Raw genomic sequence first — 21,395 nt, forward strand, 5'->3', positions numbered from 1 at the left:
ATGAAGATGCAATTTCGAATAATTTAAAGATACCTATATAAGAAGAAGACATATTGCACAATAAAAATTAACGCCACTTTTATTTTTAACGCACCAAGGACTCGCATTTAATAAAAACGTCAAAAGTGGCTTTGAAAATTGTAATAATAAATTATTATTAATAATAAATAAATAAACGTCTATTTCAAAGGGCAGGTGACATGTCCCGTCCTCTACCATGTGACAAATATCCATGTTTTGACGCGTTACATGACACACACTGACGCAAATTGATGAAACACCTTTGGTCAGGTGCTGACAAAAGGGCGTTCTTATGCTTCGGTTGTCAAAAGTTTATAAATAGCCGGAGAAGTAGTCCGAAAAGGTTTTGGCCTTCTGATAATTGATATAAATTTTTTCTCTTGGCTATTTTCGTGCTTCGCCTTTGCCTGGCTAGTAATAAATAGACAATATGAAGATCTGATTGAGTTGTTTGGAATACATTCATCTTAATTCAATGTAAAGAGCATAGGTAAGTTTTTAAAAGGAGTGAATGCATGTCAGTTTGACTGTAAAGACTGTGGCAGGCACGGCGGAAGCAAGTAGACATTGGGAGGGGGCTGACTGAGATCGAGGATGCAAAGAAAAATTTGTAGGGTTTCGCGGTTATACTCCCCCGTAAAATGTTGAAAACTAGATGTCCTGAAATGCAATTACCTGCATTCTACAAGTAAAATTCATCTCTGCCTTAATATTTACTATTAATAATGTTTTTTATTCAGAATTATTGGGGGATGCTAAAGCCCCCACCCCCAGACCCCTGCTCCGTCGTGCCTGTGTGTGTGGTTTTTTAAGGTGTATTATACAAATCAGTTTTCTTGCTAGCACTGGTTAACTAGAAATTGATAAATGTGTCATCATTCACAATACATTTTTCTGCTCCTTGATTGCAGCGAATGCTGATATTGTTTAACGGTATCATCTCACAGTTTTAAATTTATGCGACCGTGTCTGCAAAAACCGGTACAGATCAGGAAAGACAGCAAAACGTTATTTTGTAATTTATATATATATATATATATATATATATATATATAGTGTGTGTGTGTGTGTGTGTGTGTGTGTGTGTGTGTGTGTGTGTGTGTGTGTGTGTGTGTGTGTGTGTGTGTGTGTTGTAATGGACCCTACTAGTGTGTCCATTAATTATTATGAGTATTTATAGTAATGTACGAAATCACGTGATTAACACGTTAATGGCAAACAGCTGATTTTGACACTTAGGTGAGAGTAAATTTATTTTACTCCAACAGATGATATTTCGATGAACTTGTTACTCTATACATGTTGGTACTGAATTAACTGTACTCTAAATAACCTAGAATTATGCTATTTCCCTTAGTTAATGTTATTTTGGTGTTTAAAATATTCCTATTTATGCGCCTATTCGCAGATGAATTCATCGTTGTCCGCCATATTGACTTCACCGGCGTTGTTGCCACAGGGGTCGAAAATACAACATGTGTTAAAATAAGTTGATTTGTTAACTTTAAAACGTTGTAGAATGATGCTAGATGACAAAGCTATTTGTTTATGTGTGCAGAATTACTCTGATATGCTGTACGAGTTTACTGGTGATTTTTATAAGACTTGGTAGTCTATTTTTATAGCACGGCTTTTGGATACATTACCACAAAATAATAGGGCATGGTTTTATGTCGACTTATATCGTAAAATGAATTGTTGTATAATATTAAGTATTGCTGTGCCCCACTAATTCCGTGTGGGGAAGAGTTTGCCCCTTCGTATTTACTGTAAGAAAACTAAGAAAATAAGTAGCAATAAATGTAAATGTTCGAAGCAAGTCGAATGGCCGACTCGATGTTTGTTTCATAAATTGTGCAGCCAATACTTATTTGATTTTGGGGCAGTAAAGTGCACATGAATGCTCTGTACTAGTAGATTCTGGATCCCACGTTATTTATTAGGTTATTTAGCATTTTCTTTGTAAAATAGATTCGACCTGGTGTATTGGCCAGCCAAATTACGTAATGCGATTGGTTAGATGACGTCATGTGACGTCATATGAAAAGTATAAAAAGCGCGAAGGAACGTTTTTTTTATTACTTTGCATTTCGGTGTTAAAGTCATAACATCTCAAATAATAATAAAAAAGAAAATGGAAGATTACCTTTATGACAAATAGTTAACAATGTAGGCCTGACATTTGGAATGGAGATTGACACTGTTTACAAGCAGTTTAAAGTATTTAAACGAAATGAAATTATGATTGTGCCTGCATTCCTATTATAGCTCAGCTTCACTTGAACACCAGACAGGATCTACTGGATAATGATGTTGATGTTGTTGTGTTATTTTGGCTGCTTATCTGCTGCAGTAAATAAATATGAACTGATGTTTTCTACCATTCCTGACTTGTTCCTTTTGTTAGCCGGGTGGCTTACAATATATATATATATATATATATATATATATATATATATATATATACAGAAAGTAAGGGAATATTTTGTTTAACGACAGCCCAGCACATTTTTAAAATACAGGTAGTTTGTGTCTAACATATGGTTCATTGTAATGGACGCAAAATAGGTCATACGTATTCATGACTATAGCGAAAATAATTCGGCAGTTACCGATGTTACAACACGTGCACACCTAATGAATGTCTTTAATATATTCACAAAACCTCTACATGGTGTATATCACTAAATCCAATCCAATAGGTGACAACAGTGATATGTGCGGCTGAAGTTGAGTGCAACGTTTCGATGAACGTGTACTCATATCATTTGCATTCAATTATTTAATTGAAACTCATTTACAGAAGTGATCAATTTGAAGACCTAGAAGGCATACAGTAAGATTCCCAAAACCAAAAATAATAATAAACCACACACCACCACGTTACCTAAAGATGAAAAAAAGTTAAAGTTTGTCTTGTTTAACGACACCACTGGAGTACATTGATTTATTAATTATCGCCTATTGGATGTCAAACATTTGGTAAGTCAGACATATAGTCTTAAAGAGGAAACCCGCTAGATTTTTCCATTAGTAGCAAGATATCTTTTTATATGCACCATACCATAGACAGGGTTGCACATATCACGGCCACTGATATACCAATCGTGGTGCACTGGCTGGGATGAGAAATAGCCCAATGGGCCCACCGACGGAGATCGACCCCAGACCAACCGCGCTTCAAGCGAGCGCCGAGAAAGACGAATTCTGCATGTTTGCATCCATATATATTTATGCCAAACCGCATTTACCATAGTTTGACACCCAATAGCCGATGTATTTTTCGTGCTGGGGTGTTGTTAAATATCTATTCTATTATATTCTATTTTATGTCAAACCTATCAATGTTGTAGAGGTTTTTATATAAAATATGCTTGTTATCAAGTCACTGGGTGTCATATTTTGTGATATATCAGACAAACTGGTTTTCATTATGAACTATTAAAATTATTGGTATCTACTTGTATTCCTCTTTATTTATAACTTGCACAGATTTTTAAAATGTTTGATATCTAGTTCACTGTATTATCAAACAGAGTTTACAAAATTATTTTTAGTTGAAGAAACCCAAAATATGTTTATATAACAATTATGCAAAAAAAAATATTTTCTTGAATAAATTTCATATTTATAATTAATGCATTCCTATATTCTATAAATTATAGATTCATCATATTAGTTTACATAATAATATTTAGCTATATAACTTGACAGTTCAAACAAATTGCCAAATCGTTCATAAATAAATGGTCAAATCTGGACAAGTTGGTTTTGCGTTTAAAGAGAACACAATTTAAGTATCTGTATTAGTTTTCATCAAGCTTATATTTATGTACAAATATGAAAAGAAAGGGAAACGGCCATACAAAATCCAGTTAAATTTTTTGTAATATTCTTCTTCAATTATTACATTTAAGAAGTTAAGATTTTCAAAAACATAATTCTACAGCTTCAAGGCATACTGTCACATATTTAAGAACCTTATTTCTCTAAAAAATTATTAATAAATAAAAATTACATTAATTGTTACCGGCTTCGGTGGCGTAGTGGTTAAGCCATCGGACTACAGGCTGGTAGGTACAGGGTTCGCAGCCTGGTACCGGCTCCAACCCAGAGCGAGTTCTTAAGGGCTCAATGGGTAGGTGTAAGGCCACTACATCCTCTTCTCTCTCACTAACCACTAACCAACTGACAACTAACGAACTGTCCTGGACAGACAGCCCAGATAGCTGCGGTGTGTGTCCAGGACAGCGTGCTTGAACCTTAATTGGATATAAGCACGAAAATAAGTTGAAATGAATGAACATTAATTGTTGGAAACCAAATCTAGCTATCGCATCACCGTAACTGAACCATGATGGAGTGAAATCCATGTCATCCCCCTCGGCAATTTTAGTTTTTGAATTATGTACCATTGCCATAATTCAATTATTTTTTACAAAATGTCATTAATAAATGGAGCATGGTGGTTATGAAGATGGTTGAACATATTACTCTGGGATTCGTTCTTTTGTAGATGTTTTTTTGTTTTTCTGACACTCATCTCAAAAAAATCAATCCATGGAGCTCGCTAAAGCTCGCTCCAAGGACTGATTTTCTTAAGACGTATCAGAAAAACTTCTCATGTCCTGTAACGTACCTTCTGCTACAGTACAACCAAGTTTTTAAAATTCAAAATAACTTGTCCCAGAAACTATTGATTTTTTTTAGCTTAAATGGGCGGTGGTAATAGAAACAAAAACCAATAAAAACAAAACAAAACAAAAACACATTAATCTAGTTTTGGCAGTATTCGTGTAAATATATATTGTAAGTAATATCTACTTCCAGGTTGCCATGATTGATTATCATTTATTTATGATCTGTTGACAATCAGCATCATAAAGAAATTATTTTAATATGAAATATAGGTTCAAATATCCTTTTCCTCAATGCTGATCTTTATTATCAGTGGCGGATCTAAGGGGGGGGGGGGGGCAGGTCCCCCTAAATTGTACGACGGTTATATTTTTGTTGTAGTGTTTAGTTTTTCACGTTGGAGAATCCTGGAAATCCCTTCGGAAATGTTTGTAGCCTTTGGCCACAAGTCATCCCCACCCCCCACCCCCCACCCCCCACCCCAATGGATTTTCTGAATGCGCCACTGATTATCATTCAATTCTCAGCTGCATAATGTTGTATATGAGGCCAAATGAATAAATGAACAGAATACAGTTTGACCTAATAAACTTAATTATATATACTCAATAAAATTAACTAAGAACCAGTAGATATTTTTGCCATTTTCCTTTAAATGTGTTTTTTGTTTTTTTGAACTCAGTAGCTTTCATAAATACACGAAAAACTCATGTGCAAGATTTTTGCCTGTATTATGTGTCATATTTTACTGAAACAATGTTTATAAGTCATCTGTGATCAAAACTTGTTAGACACTAGTAAATAATCACCAAAGGTCTACTATGCTTGAATTAATTTTCTTGAGTATAGTTTTTACATTATATGGTACAAACAAGGAGAACTTTTCAATTTTAAAGTAAATAAAGGTATATGCTATTGTGTGTACACTCTATGGTTTCGTGTTTTGTTTTTTGGTCATTGTTTTCAGAATGTTTCAAAATACAGGTATATGCGATTGAGTTTGAAACATATTTTATTGCATATAATATACAAAAGGATTGGGCACAAGTTATTCAACATACGAGGCCCTCTCCTAATTACAAATATTATAACATTATAGGTGACTACCATTACTACAAATATTTGAAACAAAGTAAATACACATATAAAAAGAATCACTGTCGAAGGTGAAGAATATTTAACATCCCAATATGCAGATGATTCGAATTTCAAACTTAACGGATCCCCACATTCCTTAAACAGTACAATGTCTATATTAGATTATTATGTAAATAGTTCTAAACTGTGCTTGTATAATATGGATAGGAAGTAAAACGTATTCAAAAGAAGTCATTCGTCACACACGATGGAAACTAGAATGGCGTACAACAGAATTCAGTTTATTAGGTATAAACTTTCCAGTAAATTTAGAACAGATTGTAGATATAAATAATAATAAACAAATTACAGGAAATTAATTAATTTAAAAAAAACATTAATACAACATTTTAACATTTTATTTGGCAAAATTTGGCAAAATAAGCCCGATAAATTAAAACGAGATTTCATTATACACGACTATCAGAATGGGAGCATTAAAATGATAAATATATTTTTAAATGTTATAACTGATCTAAAATTAACATTTGTAAGAAGAATTGTTAAAAACGATACAAAATGGAGCACAATATTCCAGTTATCAACATATATATATATAAAGGAATTACTATTCTACGGCCATAATTTTATTAAACGTAAAAACCAGCAAATTGTTTATGTTTTGGAAAGATGTTGTACTTTGCCATGCAGAAATATAATAAAACCAAATCATCCAAAGCGTTATATGACATAATAGCAAGATATTCAATGAACGTAAACCTTTTGTTTATAAAATATATGTGGAAAAGGGATATTTTTTGTAAACGATCTGTGTGATTAACTAGAAAATTTCACAACATTCGAAATCTTCCAAATAATATATGAAGTGAAAACAAACTTCCTGGAATACTCTTGAATAATAAAGGCAATTAAATTCTATATACACAATTGAACCGATTTAAAAAATGACGAATTAAAACTTATGCTAAAACACAAAGGGATGTAATGACTTACAATCGTTTGTGTACCGCTTACAATCAATGTTCAATAGTATATCTACAGAATGAAAATTCAGAAACAAAACTTAAACATAACAGCCATCAAACCTATTCTGCAAAAACAAATTCAAACAGTGAAATATATTCTTTATAAAAACCTGTGATCATAAACAAATCACTGAACATTGGACACCATGGCTAACTCTTTTCCGATAAAACAAACAAAACTAAAACGAAATAAAACAATAAAATAAAATAATAACAAAAAATAAATAACACAAACGTTCTATACCATAAAACGGTGTTTGGAAATAGATATTACTTCTTGTCTGTTTTATTTACCATCAAATTGCATAGTGAAAAACACAAAACTTTTTTCTCTCTATTCTTCTTTCTTTCTTTTCTTCATTTCTCTTCTTTCTGTCCCACAGAATGATCTTGTTCATGCTATATTAGATGGATTTCTTTTTATATATTTTGGTTTGTCTGTAGATGCTTTTTTTAAGGTTTTGATTTTGTATTTACACTTTTAAAGGTTTGCTTTTTAATTGACCATATGATAAGTAAAAAAAGGTTCATATACAAATATGTACTTGCATTACAGTAATTGCATGTACATAGTAATTTAAAGCAATGATCCCAAGCCCCCAACCTTGACTTTCCTGTTGTACACAATAACTGATTTGATTTTGTTTGTTGTCATTATTTTTGGGCATTATTTTCAGAACCTTTCAAACAACCTCATGATTCTACAATCATCCGCTCTGAGTGGCAAACTGACATGGCTCCTAATCTGTGTCCTCGCGTGTCTGCCAGGGACGATTTCCAGAATCAAGAACATCAACCTCACCCCCGGACTCTCCACATGTTACAGACGTTTCTCCAACGTGACCCTCAACATGGTGGTTGGGAAGTTCCTCACCTGGCACTGTGAGTCCCGTGTCACCACGAGCACCAGCCTCCTCCGACTCTCGTACCCTCAGCGTCTGTATGTGTACGGTCTCGCTCAGAGACTCTATAGCTACGGACTATACAGAGGCAAGAGGCAGGCCACGAGGTGTGTGAGGAAGGAATACAGGATGCTCACCACCCAGCAGAGAAACGATTATCACAGAGCCGTGAATGGACTCAAACAGAACACGGTGAGTTGGTAGAATGGTTAGCATCTGCCAGTGTTTGGAATAGAATTGTATTTATCTTCAAGTGTGTGAGGTGGGTTTTTGTTTTTTTGGGGGGATGGGGTCGGACTATACTCCCTCCACCCCCGCTGAGGTTAAAACAATGTTTTTCAGTGCAGTATTCGGCTATCCATGCCCCGTGCTTATAAACCTTAAAGTCTAGACTTTAATAAAGTCCAGACTTTAACGTCACGGCAACGCCATTCAAATAGCATTAGGTTAAAGTCTAGACTTTAAGTTTTATAAGCACGGGCCCATATAGGGAAATGTAGACAATAGTGTCCGCTAGGTTAATATTCGACCCCCCCCCCCCCCCCGACCCCCGTCTAGGCCACGCTACGCCCTTGACCGTGATGGGTTAGCAGATTAATATTTCCGTAATGTCAGTAGATGTAAATAGTAGTTGTAATAACTTACCTGCATTACGTATTATCAATTCAGGTATAAATGCGTAGAAAATTTCATTTTATTCCTTTGATTTGCTTTACAGACAGTCCAACCAAATGTGTACGACGCGCTTGCCATGCTTCATTCGGAGATGCAGATACTCAAAGCCCATGGCGGACCGTGTTTCCTTGGCTGGCACCGAGTATACATACTCATGTAAGCTTAAGAAATAATCTGATTAATTTCATGATTGTTTGTCCAGAACAGTGGGTTAGTTGTTAGTGAGTAGTGAGAAAGAAGTCGGTATAGTGGCCTTACCCACTGAGTCGTTAAACTCGCTCTGCGAAGGAGCCGGTACCGGAAGGCGAATCCAGTACCTACCAGACTTCAGTTCAATGGCTTAACCATTATGCCAATGGGGCCGGTTCCTATTAATGCATAAATATAGCTCTTGTAAATTATCAAGATCGCAGCTAGTGTGGGGCTTGGACGGACAGTTTCCAGCATACTTACACCAAAAGAAATGCGAAAACTGTCCCTTTTTAATTTAACAGTGGTATTACTGTCTAAATGGAGAACACACTATAATAATTATTACTCTTCCATTATTCCTTGCTGCCAACGAAAACAAAAATTAATGTCAGAATTACCAATATGTACCTGCTTTAACATAACTGGAAGTCTAGACATAAATACCTGTCTGCATCAATATTTTGATAGTGATACATGAGTGCATACAATCAAAACTGTCTAAATGTCAATTGAGCTCTGTACTGTGTAGGCGAGTCGTGTGTGGCAGTCTTCCCACAGACAAGTAGGAAGGTTGTATCATCCTGGGCAGTGGCAGTCCTTCTAGAGGCATGACCTTGTGAAACAATCGTTTTACCTCTGCGTACCGGCCTATGGGGTGTGGTGGTGAAGCCTTAATTCAACATTTGTTTTATAGTTGTTGGGGTTTTTTTTAATTTCAGGTATGAAATGGCTCTTGGTGACGAGGTCCCCGGCGTCTGTCTACCATACTGGGACAGCAGTCTGGACAATGAGCTACAAGACCCATCGCAAACGTATCTCTTTAGTCCTGAACTCATGGGTAACGGCAATGGTCCAATAACAACAGGACCTTTCGCGGGATGGAGGCGTCCTTCGGATCCAAGCAACCCAAACAGCCGCCCGGCTCCAGTAATACGAAACGTCGGCGTTGACGGGCAGCTTTATTCACGACAATCTATAGAAATGATATTATCCCGCAATGATCATTCGGAAATCGTGTCTCCCAATGCCAATCCTGGCTACGATATTGAAGTCCAGCATGGAGGAGTTCATTTGTTTGTTGGAGGGGACATGGAATCCTTACTGACGTCACCATTTGACCCCATCTTCTTTATGCACCACGCGTTCGTTGACTACATTTGGGAACTCTTCCGCACGAAGCTGAGAAACCAACTGAACATAGACCCATCGACAAATTACCCTATGGATCATAACATACAGTTTCACGGACGAGACCAGATGATGGACATAGCTAATTTGACGTGCGGTGATGGCTACAGTGACCAGTTGATGGCGACCGTTGTGTACGAAGCGTCGCCATCTTGTAGCTCACAGCGCCCAACATGCAACTCCCCTTACCTAAGATGCCAGGTAAACGTTGGACGATGCATACCAATAACACTTCAAGAGGCACCGGTTATGGTGAATCCAGGTTCGTTGAATCTCCGCCCTGGTTTTGTCAATCAACTCCCCGGTTTTGTCAATCAACGCCCCGGTGGTCAAATAAACCCAGGCCAGAATTGGATGCCTCAACGATTCCGCCGCCAAGTTCACCTTCCAGCTACCAGGTGCTCTGGGCGAGGAAGCCGAAGCGTGAAGCCCTGTCAGAACAGTTTCTGCATCAACGGAGTCTGCGACATCAACCAGTGGGTGTACGTGCCGGTCAAGGTGGTCACCATCCGACCTCCGGGACTCGACAAGTATAAATCATACCCCGTCATCAACGGCGACATCTCCACCGTCAACGACATATACCACCCTAGCGCTAACAGCAGGACGCAGCGGGTGATAGAAAGCCGCTTGGGTAAAATACCTAAAGGATATTCCCACTGCCATGAGAACGGCGTGGGACAGATTTTCGTTCAGTCACAGGGGATGAATTACGAAGGATTATACAAGGATTTCTCCATCATCGATCAGAGACTGGCCACCACCATGTCGATTGCTTACATCGCCGTTAAAAATCCTGGTCACGGTGTCTCGCAGGCTCTTCTGCGGGCAACCGATTCCTGCGGTCGGATTTGCCACACGTCCTGCAGGAATCAGCGTACCGGAGCTTTCGAAGCCTGCTCTGGTGTGCTAGAACTGGACGCCCGTCCTCCGATGATGTACAGCAGCACCCTCGGGGACGCCATGTTGGACATATGGGATTACGGCTTGGGCACGGGGAAGGGAAAAGAGTGCCCGTCGTTCAACAATGATAACTTCTTCTTGACATTTTACTGTGACTTCCCCGAGTATCTTCCGTGGGTGGACAAGATGACAGCGCCACCTACGCAAACTATTGTTAGGCCAATACCAACACCTCCGCTTGTTTTCTACCCACAACGTAAGCATTCACTCATTTTGTTCTTAAAGCAGTAGTCTCTCTTTCCATCTTACAACAGGGTTTTCATATCCAAAATACAAACACCACTACAGTTACAGTAAAATACAAACACCACTACAGTTACAGTAAAATACAAACACCACTACAGTTACAGTAAAATACAAACACCACTACAGTTACAGTAAAATCAATATCTCACACTGCTATAGTACATGATTTTCTAATGCAAAACATTGTCACATGATAATTTACTAATGCAAAATATAAACACAATTACAGTTTTAATAAACTCACAGTCTCACCTCACAATATTATTACATCATTCACTAATACAAAATACAAACACAGCTACAGTTTTAATAAACTCACAGTCTCACCTCACAATATTATTACATCATTCACTAATACAAAATACAAACACAGCTACAGTTTTAATAAATTCACAGTCTCACCTCACCATATTATTACATCATTCACTAATACAAAATATAAACACAATTACAGTTTTTATAAACTCACAGTCTCACTTCACCATAGTATTACATCATTTACTAATGCAAAATATAAACACAACTACAGTTTTAATAAACTCAGTCTCACCTCACCATATTATTACATCATTCACTAATGCAAAATATAAACACAACTACAGTTTTAATAAACTCACAGTCTCACCTCACCATATTATTACATCATTCACTAATGCAAAATATAAACACAACTACAGTTTTAATAAACTCACAGTCTCACCTCACCATATTATTACATCATTCACTAATGCAAAATACAAACACAACTACAGTTTTAATAAACTCACAGTTTCACCTCATCATATTACAACATTTACTAAATACAAAATATATTAATAAACGTGTGGTTGTACTTTTGATCGAAAACATATTTTATTGCAAAAACAACAAAAGGATTGTGTGTGCGTGCGTGCGTGTGTGTGTGTGGTTGTGTGATGTTTACGCCTTTATATTTTCAGTTTATATATTATGTACAATCTATGACCTGGTTTCGTTGTCAACACACATGGTGAACTGTCGTGATAAGACAAACATGTCTTTCGGTGCCTCCCACCATTTTATTACAGAGATCATAACATATTCTATCTTCCTTTCACTCAGTTTTTGGTGGCAACAGGTTGATGACGGCGAAGCCTGTAATACAAATGAACTTGCAATGTTTTAATTCATTTCGAGTGTAGTGGACATTACCAAACAGGTCATTTAATCCACAAACTAGATTTAAAATAATAAACAATTTTAAAAACTAGGTTGTACTGTAGCAGACGATACGTTACAGGACATGAGGAGAAAGTGACTACACGTAATGTAAACAGGGGTAAGAATCCTTTTTAACGTATCAACGTCCATCAGACCAACGTCTCCTCGAACTAAAGTCTCATTTGTCATTCTCCAAGACCGAAAATGGGTGTACTGAAATAGTTAAAATAATTCATTTTATTGCACCCTAATTTTGTATGTCAGCATGTGTACAGCTAGTTAACAGACAGGATAAAACTCTTTTTTTTTAGTTTCACCTCTTGTCTATAAAGCAAATAGCAGACGATATGTGGCATAGTGGTTAAGCCGTCGGACTACAGGCTGGTAGGTACATGGTTCGAAGCCCGATACCGGCTCCAACCCAGAGCGAGTTCTTTAGGGATCAATGGGTAGGTGTAAGGCCACTACACCCTAACCATTAACAACTAACACACTGTCCTGGACAGACAGCCCAGATAGCTGAGGTGTGTGCCCAGGACAGCGTGCTTGAAACTTAATTGGATATGAGCACGAAAATAAGCTGAAAGGAAATGAAATGTGTTCCTTCTTTTTTTTCAGCATGCCGAATCAGCAAGACTTGCGTGCTTAACATCCCTTGTTTCTCGGACAAGCAACAGTGCCGCTTTTACGGTGAAACACACCAGTGCCTTGGCGCCTGTGGACGGTACGCCGTCTGCAACTACGGCTTCTACACAGAGAAGTACTGCGCCGGTGGCATGATCTTTGTTGAACAAGTGAAACGGTGTTCCACCACGCCCTGCAGTAAGCGAGGCGGGGCCAGACTCGTTAAGATACCTGCGTGGAATTCAATACTTTCGCCAGGGATGGCCACCAATTACCGGATAGTCAGGGTCCGAGGTGGAACTGTAGTCTCTGGTAAACGCTGAGTGAGACTGCGCAAGAATAATGGATGCTGGACCTGTATTAGTTGTTTGCTGTTTTTAGGTGATTTTTGTTTGGTTGGTTAGTTGGGGGTTGTGTTATTGGGATAGTTGTTTTTTGGGGGTTTTGCGGGGGGGGGGGGGGGGTATTTAGGTGATGGTGTCATTCGAGTTTTTGTGGGGTGGTGTTTTTTTTGAGTATATTTTGTTGGGGGGGGAGGGGGTTGTGGGGGGTTGTTTCTTTTGGGGGTTTTTTGGGGGGGGGGTTAAAAAAAATTCTTTCTTTCTTTTTTTTTCTTTGCTATTTAAAATGTTTGCAAAACGATCTATGGCAACGAAACTGAACTGAATAGAACAGAACAGTTATAGACTCTCGTGTTCACGATTCGATAGCACCAAGAACATATATGACAAAGAAAGGCTGTTGAGACAACTCCACAAACAAAAGTGATATTGGAAAACTATAAACAGATAAAAGATCATTTTTTTAAAATTAAAATAATAATATAGGAAGTACAGATTTGTTTAACCATATTTCCGTGCCATATAGTCGTAATTAAAATTTGTTGAGTGCACTGAATATATCTTCATTAAAAATAATATAAAATACTGGAATGCCTTTTAAAATTGTTCTTTGATAATTACAAGCAGATTGACCTCTGTAATATTAAAATAACCCATTTGTTTGACGTTACTTATATTTTAGTCCTAAATGGTAATAAACGTGCATGGGGGGTGGGGGGTGTATAATGCCACTAACAATAAAAGTGTTCTGGCTTAAAAAGAGGGTGACACAAACAGAATTTGGTCAACTCATATTGTTTTTATGCATGGTTGTTACCAAGCTGCTGTACTTACTAAATATAGCAGTGGCGTAGCCCTCTTACGATTGGGATATTTTTCACATAATTTACTCGTGTAACAATTGTACTTTTTTTAGTTTTGTTATTTTTGACGTCATCAGGTTGTCTCTTAACAATTATTTTGACTTGAAGAAGCGATATCAGACTAAATGAACTGCTAATAACTTTACCAAAGCAAAAAAAAAAAAAAAACCACTAAAAAAAACTAAATTGACGTCAAAATCAACACACCATTAAAATGGAATCTATGCATTATACAAAATGTAAACTGACGGTCAAAGGGACGCAACTCTTTCTAAGAGCAGGCAACTCGTAGCAATAATTTTATATCCAAGCATTTATAGCCATTTGTTTAAATATGTTCGTTAGAAATGTTTTCTTATAGAATATGTAATATCAACAATCCTAAATCAAATCAGACTTGTCTTAGCTCCAAAACAACGAAGCAGAATCCGGATCTGAGACTGGTGAGTGTGGCAAAGACAACATACGCGTTTAGTGTATTTTGACGTCTGGATCTGTAGCGATTACGTGTTTTCAATATATATTAACTGCGTTCGTATCTTTAGATGTAATTTCTTCTATTTAACACCAACAATTATTATACAAATCACGTATTAATTAATATATATGCTTTCTGTTGTTTATTAAGAAAATATAAAGATATGTCACTGGCGTAAGAAGCGGGTGGGGGGGGGGGGGGAGGTGCAGGGGACATGTGCCCCTCACTTTTTAACAGCAGCGATATATATATACTGAACAAAATAAGAAACTTCCGCTAACTTTGCTTGAACATAACTTGATGAAAACAAACCGGGGGAATAATTGTTATATATGCGTTTAAAGAGTGTTCCATGATACATCGTTTGGTGCAAAAATCATGGCCATAGGTTAACAGAAACTGGGAGAAATTTTGACCAAGTGTGGTAGGGGTTAAAAAAAAAACACCCACTTAATAACGGGTATGACCACCTCTTGAATTGACCACCGCAGTGCATCGCAGGCGCATAGAATTGACTAAAGTGTTGATTTCTGTCTGTGGAATATTGTTCCATTCCTGAATGAGCGCTTGACGAAGTTCGTTGACGTTAGCGGGTGGGTTGGGACGACGCCTCAATCGTCTGTCCAGACTATCCCAGACATGCTCGATGGGGTTGACATCAGGACTTTTAGCGGGCCAGTCATCAATGAAATCAATGTTATTTGTCCTAAGAAAATTTACAGTGTCTCTAGCTGTATGAGAGGTGGCATTATAATGCTGAAAAATCGAGATGTTGGCGTTGTTATGGAACAGAGGAATGACGTGATGAGCGAGAATGTCATCGCAGTAACGTTGAGCATTTAAATTGCAATCAATGACGACTAGTGGTGAACGATAACCATGGGCAATGGCTGCCCAGACCATGACACAACCCCCACCCCCGAAACGATCTCAATCAAGAACACAACAGTCAGCATAGCGTTCATTTCTCCTACGGTAGACGCGAACCCTGCCATCACCACGTTGTAAAGAAAATCTGGATTCATCCGAAAAAAGAACGGTATTCCAGCGTCGCCATATCCAACGAGTGTGTACACGTGCCCAATTAAGATGATTTAGACGATGACGTTGCGTTAAAACGCATCCGACGTAAGGACGTCGTGCATGTAAACCGTTCTCCCGCAGACGATTACGAACAGTTTGCCCACTGATTCGGTTATTTTGAAGCCCAGGTGTGTTAGCAGCAGTAGCAGTGGTAGTTTGGAATCGATTGCGCAAATGCGTGTTCATGATATAGCGGTCTTGACCACGCGTTGTAACACGCGGACGTCCACGACGTGGCAAGTCGTTGGTGCTTCCTGTCGTTCGAAATCTTACGCGAAGATTTCGTATCGCTCGACTAGAACTCCCAACATGCCTTGCAACGTCTTTTGTCGACATGCCAGCATCAAGCATGCCAATCGCCCGTTCGCGTAAATTATTGGGTATTCTTGACATACTAAAAATGCTACAATGTAAAAAACGTTAATTTTTTTTTTTAATTTAAGCGTTTTTGTTCACTTGACAACAATGTCAGTAAGACAAGTAAAACAAATTGACCGAATACTACACGGGACATGTCGAACCATGCATGCACGTGCAAACTGAATTTCACGTTGTCGACGATTAACAGTGCAAAAAGAATCGATAAAATTCATGAATCCTGATAATACAGCTCAAGGCTAATACTACCTATATAATTTCATTACACAATGAATTCTTTAACACAACAAATACTATATGTACAAATCGGAAGTTGTTGTTTTTTGTTCAGTGTATATATATACTCTGTCAAAGAAACGCATAGGCGAAATATTCATGGAATTATGGAATTATCTCTTTAATACAAAGTGGTATAATTTCGTTATTTATGATCGTATCACAGTCAAATTTGACATGTGTATGTGACACTGTTCCTGCTATGGACAGACAGTGGAGGCGTTTTTGTCACCAAACAGCGTCACACGAAGGCGCTGAAATCAGTACCTTGTGTGGCCACCAGCAGCAGCAATCACTGCGCGACATCTCCTTGGCATAGACTGAATGAGTCTCTGAATCCGGGCACGTGGAATCCTAGCGCATTCTTCCTGCAGTGCATGTGACAGTTGCGGAAGCGGCTGAGGCTCCGGGTCACGCTGGCGTACACGTCTGTCCAGTTCGTCCAATAGATATTCAATAGGGTTGAGATCTGGCGATCTTGATAGCCATGGCAGCACATTAATGTTCTCATTCTGTAGGAAATCCATTGTTACACGTGCCGTATGCGACCTGGCATTGTTCTGTTGAAAGAGTTCTCTCTGTCGATCCAAGATGGGAAGCATATGATGGCGACGAATTTCATCCCGGTAGCGTACAGCTGTCAGGTTGCCTTGTACGAACACAAGTTCACTTCTGCCGGAGTATGAGATAGCTCCCCACATCATGACACTCCCTCCACCGAATCTGTAAACCTGGGCGACGCAGTTGTTGGCAAAACGTTCATTGCGGCGTCTGTAAACACGTTGTCGTCTATCACGTCGCAGTAGAAGGAAACGTGACTCGTCGCTGAACCATACTCGGCGCCAGTTTCCCAAGTTCCACCCGTGTATATTCGTGCACCAGCGAACACGTAAATGTCGATGTTGACGTCGCAGGACGGGGCCAACATACAGTCTCCTAGCCCATAAACCAGCTTCTCGAAGTCGGTTCCGAATGGTTTGTGCAGACACCCTTCTCAAACCAGGTATGCGTCCAGCAGTGTTCTTTGCTGTGGAAGTTCGGTGACGCAAGTGCAGAACCCGGATGTAGCGGTCTTGTGCTGCAGTTGTTATGCGAGGTCTTCCACTTCTGGGCCAGACTTCAGCTGATTGAAACTGCCGGTACATGTCCCAGAGACGTGAAATGGTGCCCTGATGGATGTCCGTGTAGCGTGCTACTGCTGACTGCGATTCATCTAACTTGGGGCGGCCTATTGCAATGTTTCGATTCGGCAGGTTTAGTCTTGGCATCTTGTAACTCGTCTACGTCGAAATGGAAATGAGGCATCATTGCGAGCATTGCAGCTTTAAATATCCATCACTACCCCAATCTTTTCCCCGAGTTTCACGTGCATTCGCCAAAATCTGACCACTTCACGCCGATTTCCTGCAATTATCGCACAACGTGCGTTAAATTTGTTTTAGAGTGCATTTGGGCATGGTGTCCCATTCCAGGAACATTAACAAACATGGTCATTCAGCAACATTGTACAAACAAACGATATTTTGTAAAATCAAACACTTTCCTTCTTTCCCTATCACCTATGCGTTTCTTTTTTGACAGAGTATATATTTATACATGTATTTATCTATATATATAATGTGTGTGTGGGTGCTCCCCTCACCACCACACACGTACTTTTTGGGCACCTTCCTACGCTCATGTATGTCTCGAAAATTGTGTAGCAGCGCATGTATACATGTATACAGCGCATGTTATATGTCGTCTGTTGCCAGATCTGTTATTCGCGCCAGCACAGACGAGGTGTGTTTTGTTACATTCGATTCAGTCCGTGTCATTTTCGACTGGTACCATACTCGCCAGACCCAGATCAAGCTCCGCTGTTTTGGGCCTTATTCATTTGTAGATCTCTCTGTGTACTCACCCATGTTCAAACACGTATGTATCTCATAGTTATTGAACTAGTAGATATAAAACACCAAGATCTTTAAATTCAAATGAGAAACCTGTATTTTTCGTTTAAGCACACTATAAAATAAACCCTAAACAAAACAACGTAATTGTATGAAAATATATATGTTTCTCTATTTTAATAAAATAAATTTAAATTATTATTAAAAAAAATAATTAAAGGCATATTGTCACAGACCACTGACCTATTTAATGGTTTAACAAAATATTACCTGAACAAAAATAATTTGATTTGTCCCTAAATGTACTTTATTCAACCATCTTCATAACCACCATACTCCGTTTATTAATGACATTTTATAAAAATAATTGAATTATGCCAAAGGTCCATAATTCAAAAACTAAAATTGCCGAGAGGAATGACATGGATTTCACTCCATCATGGTTCAGTTAAGGTGATGCGATAGCTAAATTTGGTTTCCAACCATTAGTGTCATTTTTATTTATTATCCATTTTTAGAAAAATAAGGTCCTTAAATTCGTGACAGTATGCCTTTAAGTCATCACGTATCGTTTTGAAATGTTTTAAAACAATACTCAGTAAATGGAGTGTCTTTTTAAATGGAAATGACGCAAAACTCGAATGACGTAATTTTAGATATCTATACATAAGAATAAACTAGTGCTTAATGTTTTTGTTTTCTGAACGCTGGACAGCTTTCAATGTAAAGTTGCTATTGAAATGCGTCAGTGGGCCCATTGGGCTATTTCTAGTTCCAGCCAGTGTACCACGACTGGCATATCAAAGGCTGTGGTATGTACTTGTTGCTAATCGAAAAGAGTAGCCCATGAACTGGCTACAGCGGGTTTCCTCTCTCAATATCCGTGTGGTCCTTAACCATATGTCTGAGGCCATATAACCGTAAATAAAATGTGTTGAGTGCGTCGTTAAATAAAACATTTCCTTCCTATTGAAATGTTTTTGTTTGATGACTATGAATGCATACGTCAATTATGGAGTATCACCCTAGTACGTATCCTTAAATGTCAATAAACCTAGTGTCGTGACCTCGATTAATTTACATCTAATTTGCAAAGTAGTACACATGTCTGGACTAAAGTGTGTCAACACCACTAGATCACATCGATTTGTTAATTATCGGCTATATTGGAAGTAAAGCATTTGGTAATGTTGACCTATTTCGACCAAGCCAACAACTCACACACATATATACATACATACATACATAAGCTACATATATATGTGTGTGTGTGTGTGTGTGTGTGTGTGTGTGTGTGTGTGTGTGTGTGTGTGTGTGTGTGTGTGTGTGTATGTGTATGTGTATATATATATATATACACATTATTTAAAATGATAAAGTTTCAATTGGCAGGATCCGAACCCACTGAACCGATTCCCATGGCAAAACATGCTAATGATTTTTTTTCTTTCAACATATAATTTTTATTGTCCCAGACGAATACGTAGTGTTAGGGGTTTGTGGCTCTAAATCACTACAATACATAGCATATATATTAGTAGCAATATATACAGGTAATTGCATAGACATATCTAGTATGAAGAAATACTCTTTAAACTCCTCTAGGGCACTGACTTAAATTGAAAAAAAAGATAGGGAAGAAAAAAAGAAGAAATAAGGAACGAAAGAAGGAACAGAGTTACTTCGTGCATAATTGCGCATATATGACACTATATTCATAGAGATATCCACATACATAAATGCATGCACATATATATTATACATATATTCACACATGTACCCACATCTACCAGAAATATATACGGAAGAGATTAAATTATATTTGTTCTAAAATGTAGTCTGAATTTTGTTTCCAAACAAGCTGTTTCCATGTCTACATTATCGTTAAGTCTCAATAAAATAGTATTTGCCACGTTGCTCATTCATTATTAAAGGGTCACTCCTGAGTTTGCTGCACTTTTTAAGATGTTATTGATTAACAGAGACTTTTTAACGATTGTAATTACATATCAAATGTATTTTTCTCCATAAAATATTAGTGGCTGTATATTAAACGTGTTTCTGATTGTTCTAATATTTGTACTAGATTAAATTTCATCTTATTTCCTAAAATATTGTTTTTTTTCGTACGTATGAAATCATTTGAAAAAAAAATCCAGTCTGGGCTTCTTACAAATATTAAGACGACCAGAAACACATTGAATATACAGACATTGATATACTAAACAAGAAAATATATTTAATATGCAAGTTTAATTGTAGAAATATTTTATTAGTCGGAAACGTCTTACAATGCAGCAAACTCAGGAATGTCCCTTTAAATACATCGTATTTTTAAAAGAATATACCTTTCCATTTCAAATTTATGTTGCAGTATGTACAGCGTTAATACTTAAACATTTATTTTGCATTTTCATACTGTATATATATTATTTTATATTAATTATTATCCAGTTTATAAAATCGCTTTAAATTAAATCGCTATAAACATGCTAATGATGCACAAGACTGGTATTATAATATAATTTTAATTTTAATTTCATCTCCATGCTGATAAACAACCGGTTGCTATATTAATCGATTCATGATGACAAAAAATGGTGTGCACTTGATACATTTCGCCTAATGATGCTCGAGGAAACCACTGTTTACGCCAAGTGGCAACATATCACAATTGTCTGTATCCCTGAGTTACGTAGGAAAAGATTATATGCGGGATCGATTAATTTCAGTTATTTATTTACAAATACATGTAAACATAGCTAAATACAGCACTTTCAACTTTGTAAAGGAAATCCAACAGACTCATTTTTAGATTAACGATTTTTAGTATATTAGATGGCTTTTGAAAATACCCAGACCAAGATACATATATACACACGTAGTTTTAACTGGTGTAACCGGTGATTATAAATACGACAGTAATTACATCCTTATAATATGGCACAAAGCAAACACTGTTTACTTGATGTATATAGGTATAACTGGGTTTTAATAAAAACATGTCTGCAAAAACTTGTTAATGAAATATATCTCTAGACCTTGACCTTTAATAATGGCCGCTTTAAAGTGTCCGAAATTGAATGCAGTGAGGAAGCAACTTGTTGCAAATATATCCATAAGCAAATTTATTTGTTTGTTCATTTATTTATTTATTTATTTATTATTTATTTCTTTTCTTTTCTTTTTTTTCATTTATAGATTTTTTATTTTATTTCATTTACATATTTTAAATTACATTTGTGGGTGGCATTAAATGGTATAAATACTACATACAATAGAAGAAAAAAAAGGTGATTCGCCATTTTGTAATTATGACCTAATTGTGTCTAT

At 37.3% G+C, this 21,395-nt stretch overlaps 1 protein-coding gene across 2 annotated transcripts; it reads left to right on the top strand.

The window, feature by feature from the left end:
- Positions 1 to 321: 321 nt before the first annotated feature.
- Positions 322 to 13,209, top strand: LOC121389028. 2 transcript variants are annotated; one of them, XM_041520623.1, is made up of 5 exons: positions 322 to 511; positions 7,460 to 7,876; positions 8,403 to 8,515; positions 9,271 to 10,898; positions 12,746 to 13,209. In XM_041520623.1, the coding sequence occupies exons 2-5, from the start codon at positions 7,478 to 7,480 to the stop codon at positions 13,072 to 13,074; spliced, it is 2,469 nt and encodes an 822-aa protein (XP_041376557.1). In that variant the 5' UTR covers positions 322 to 511; positions 7,460 to 7,477; the 3' UTR covers positions 13,075 to 13,209. The 2 variants fall into 2 exon arrangements, with proteins under 2 accessions (XP_041376557.1, XP_041376558.1); XM_041520624.1 differs by lacking the exon at positions 322 to 511 and having other exon boundaries at positions 5,729 to 7,876.
- The last annotated feature ends 8,186 nt before the right edge of the window (positions 13,210 to 21,395 follow it).

The sequence above is a fragment of the Gigantopelta aegis genome, chromosome 14, assembly GCF_016097555.1.
Source record: "Gigantopelta aegis isolate Gae_Host chromosome 14, Gae_host_genome, whole genome shotgun sequence".
NCBI lineage: Eukaryota > Metazoa > Mollusca > Gastropoda > Neomphalida > Peltospiridae > Gigantopelta > Gigantopelta aegis.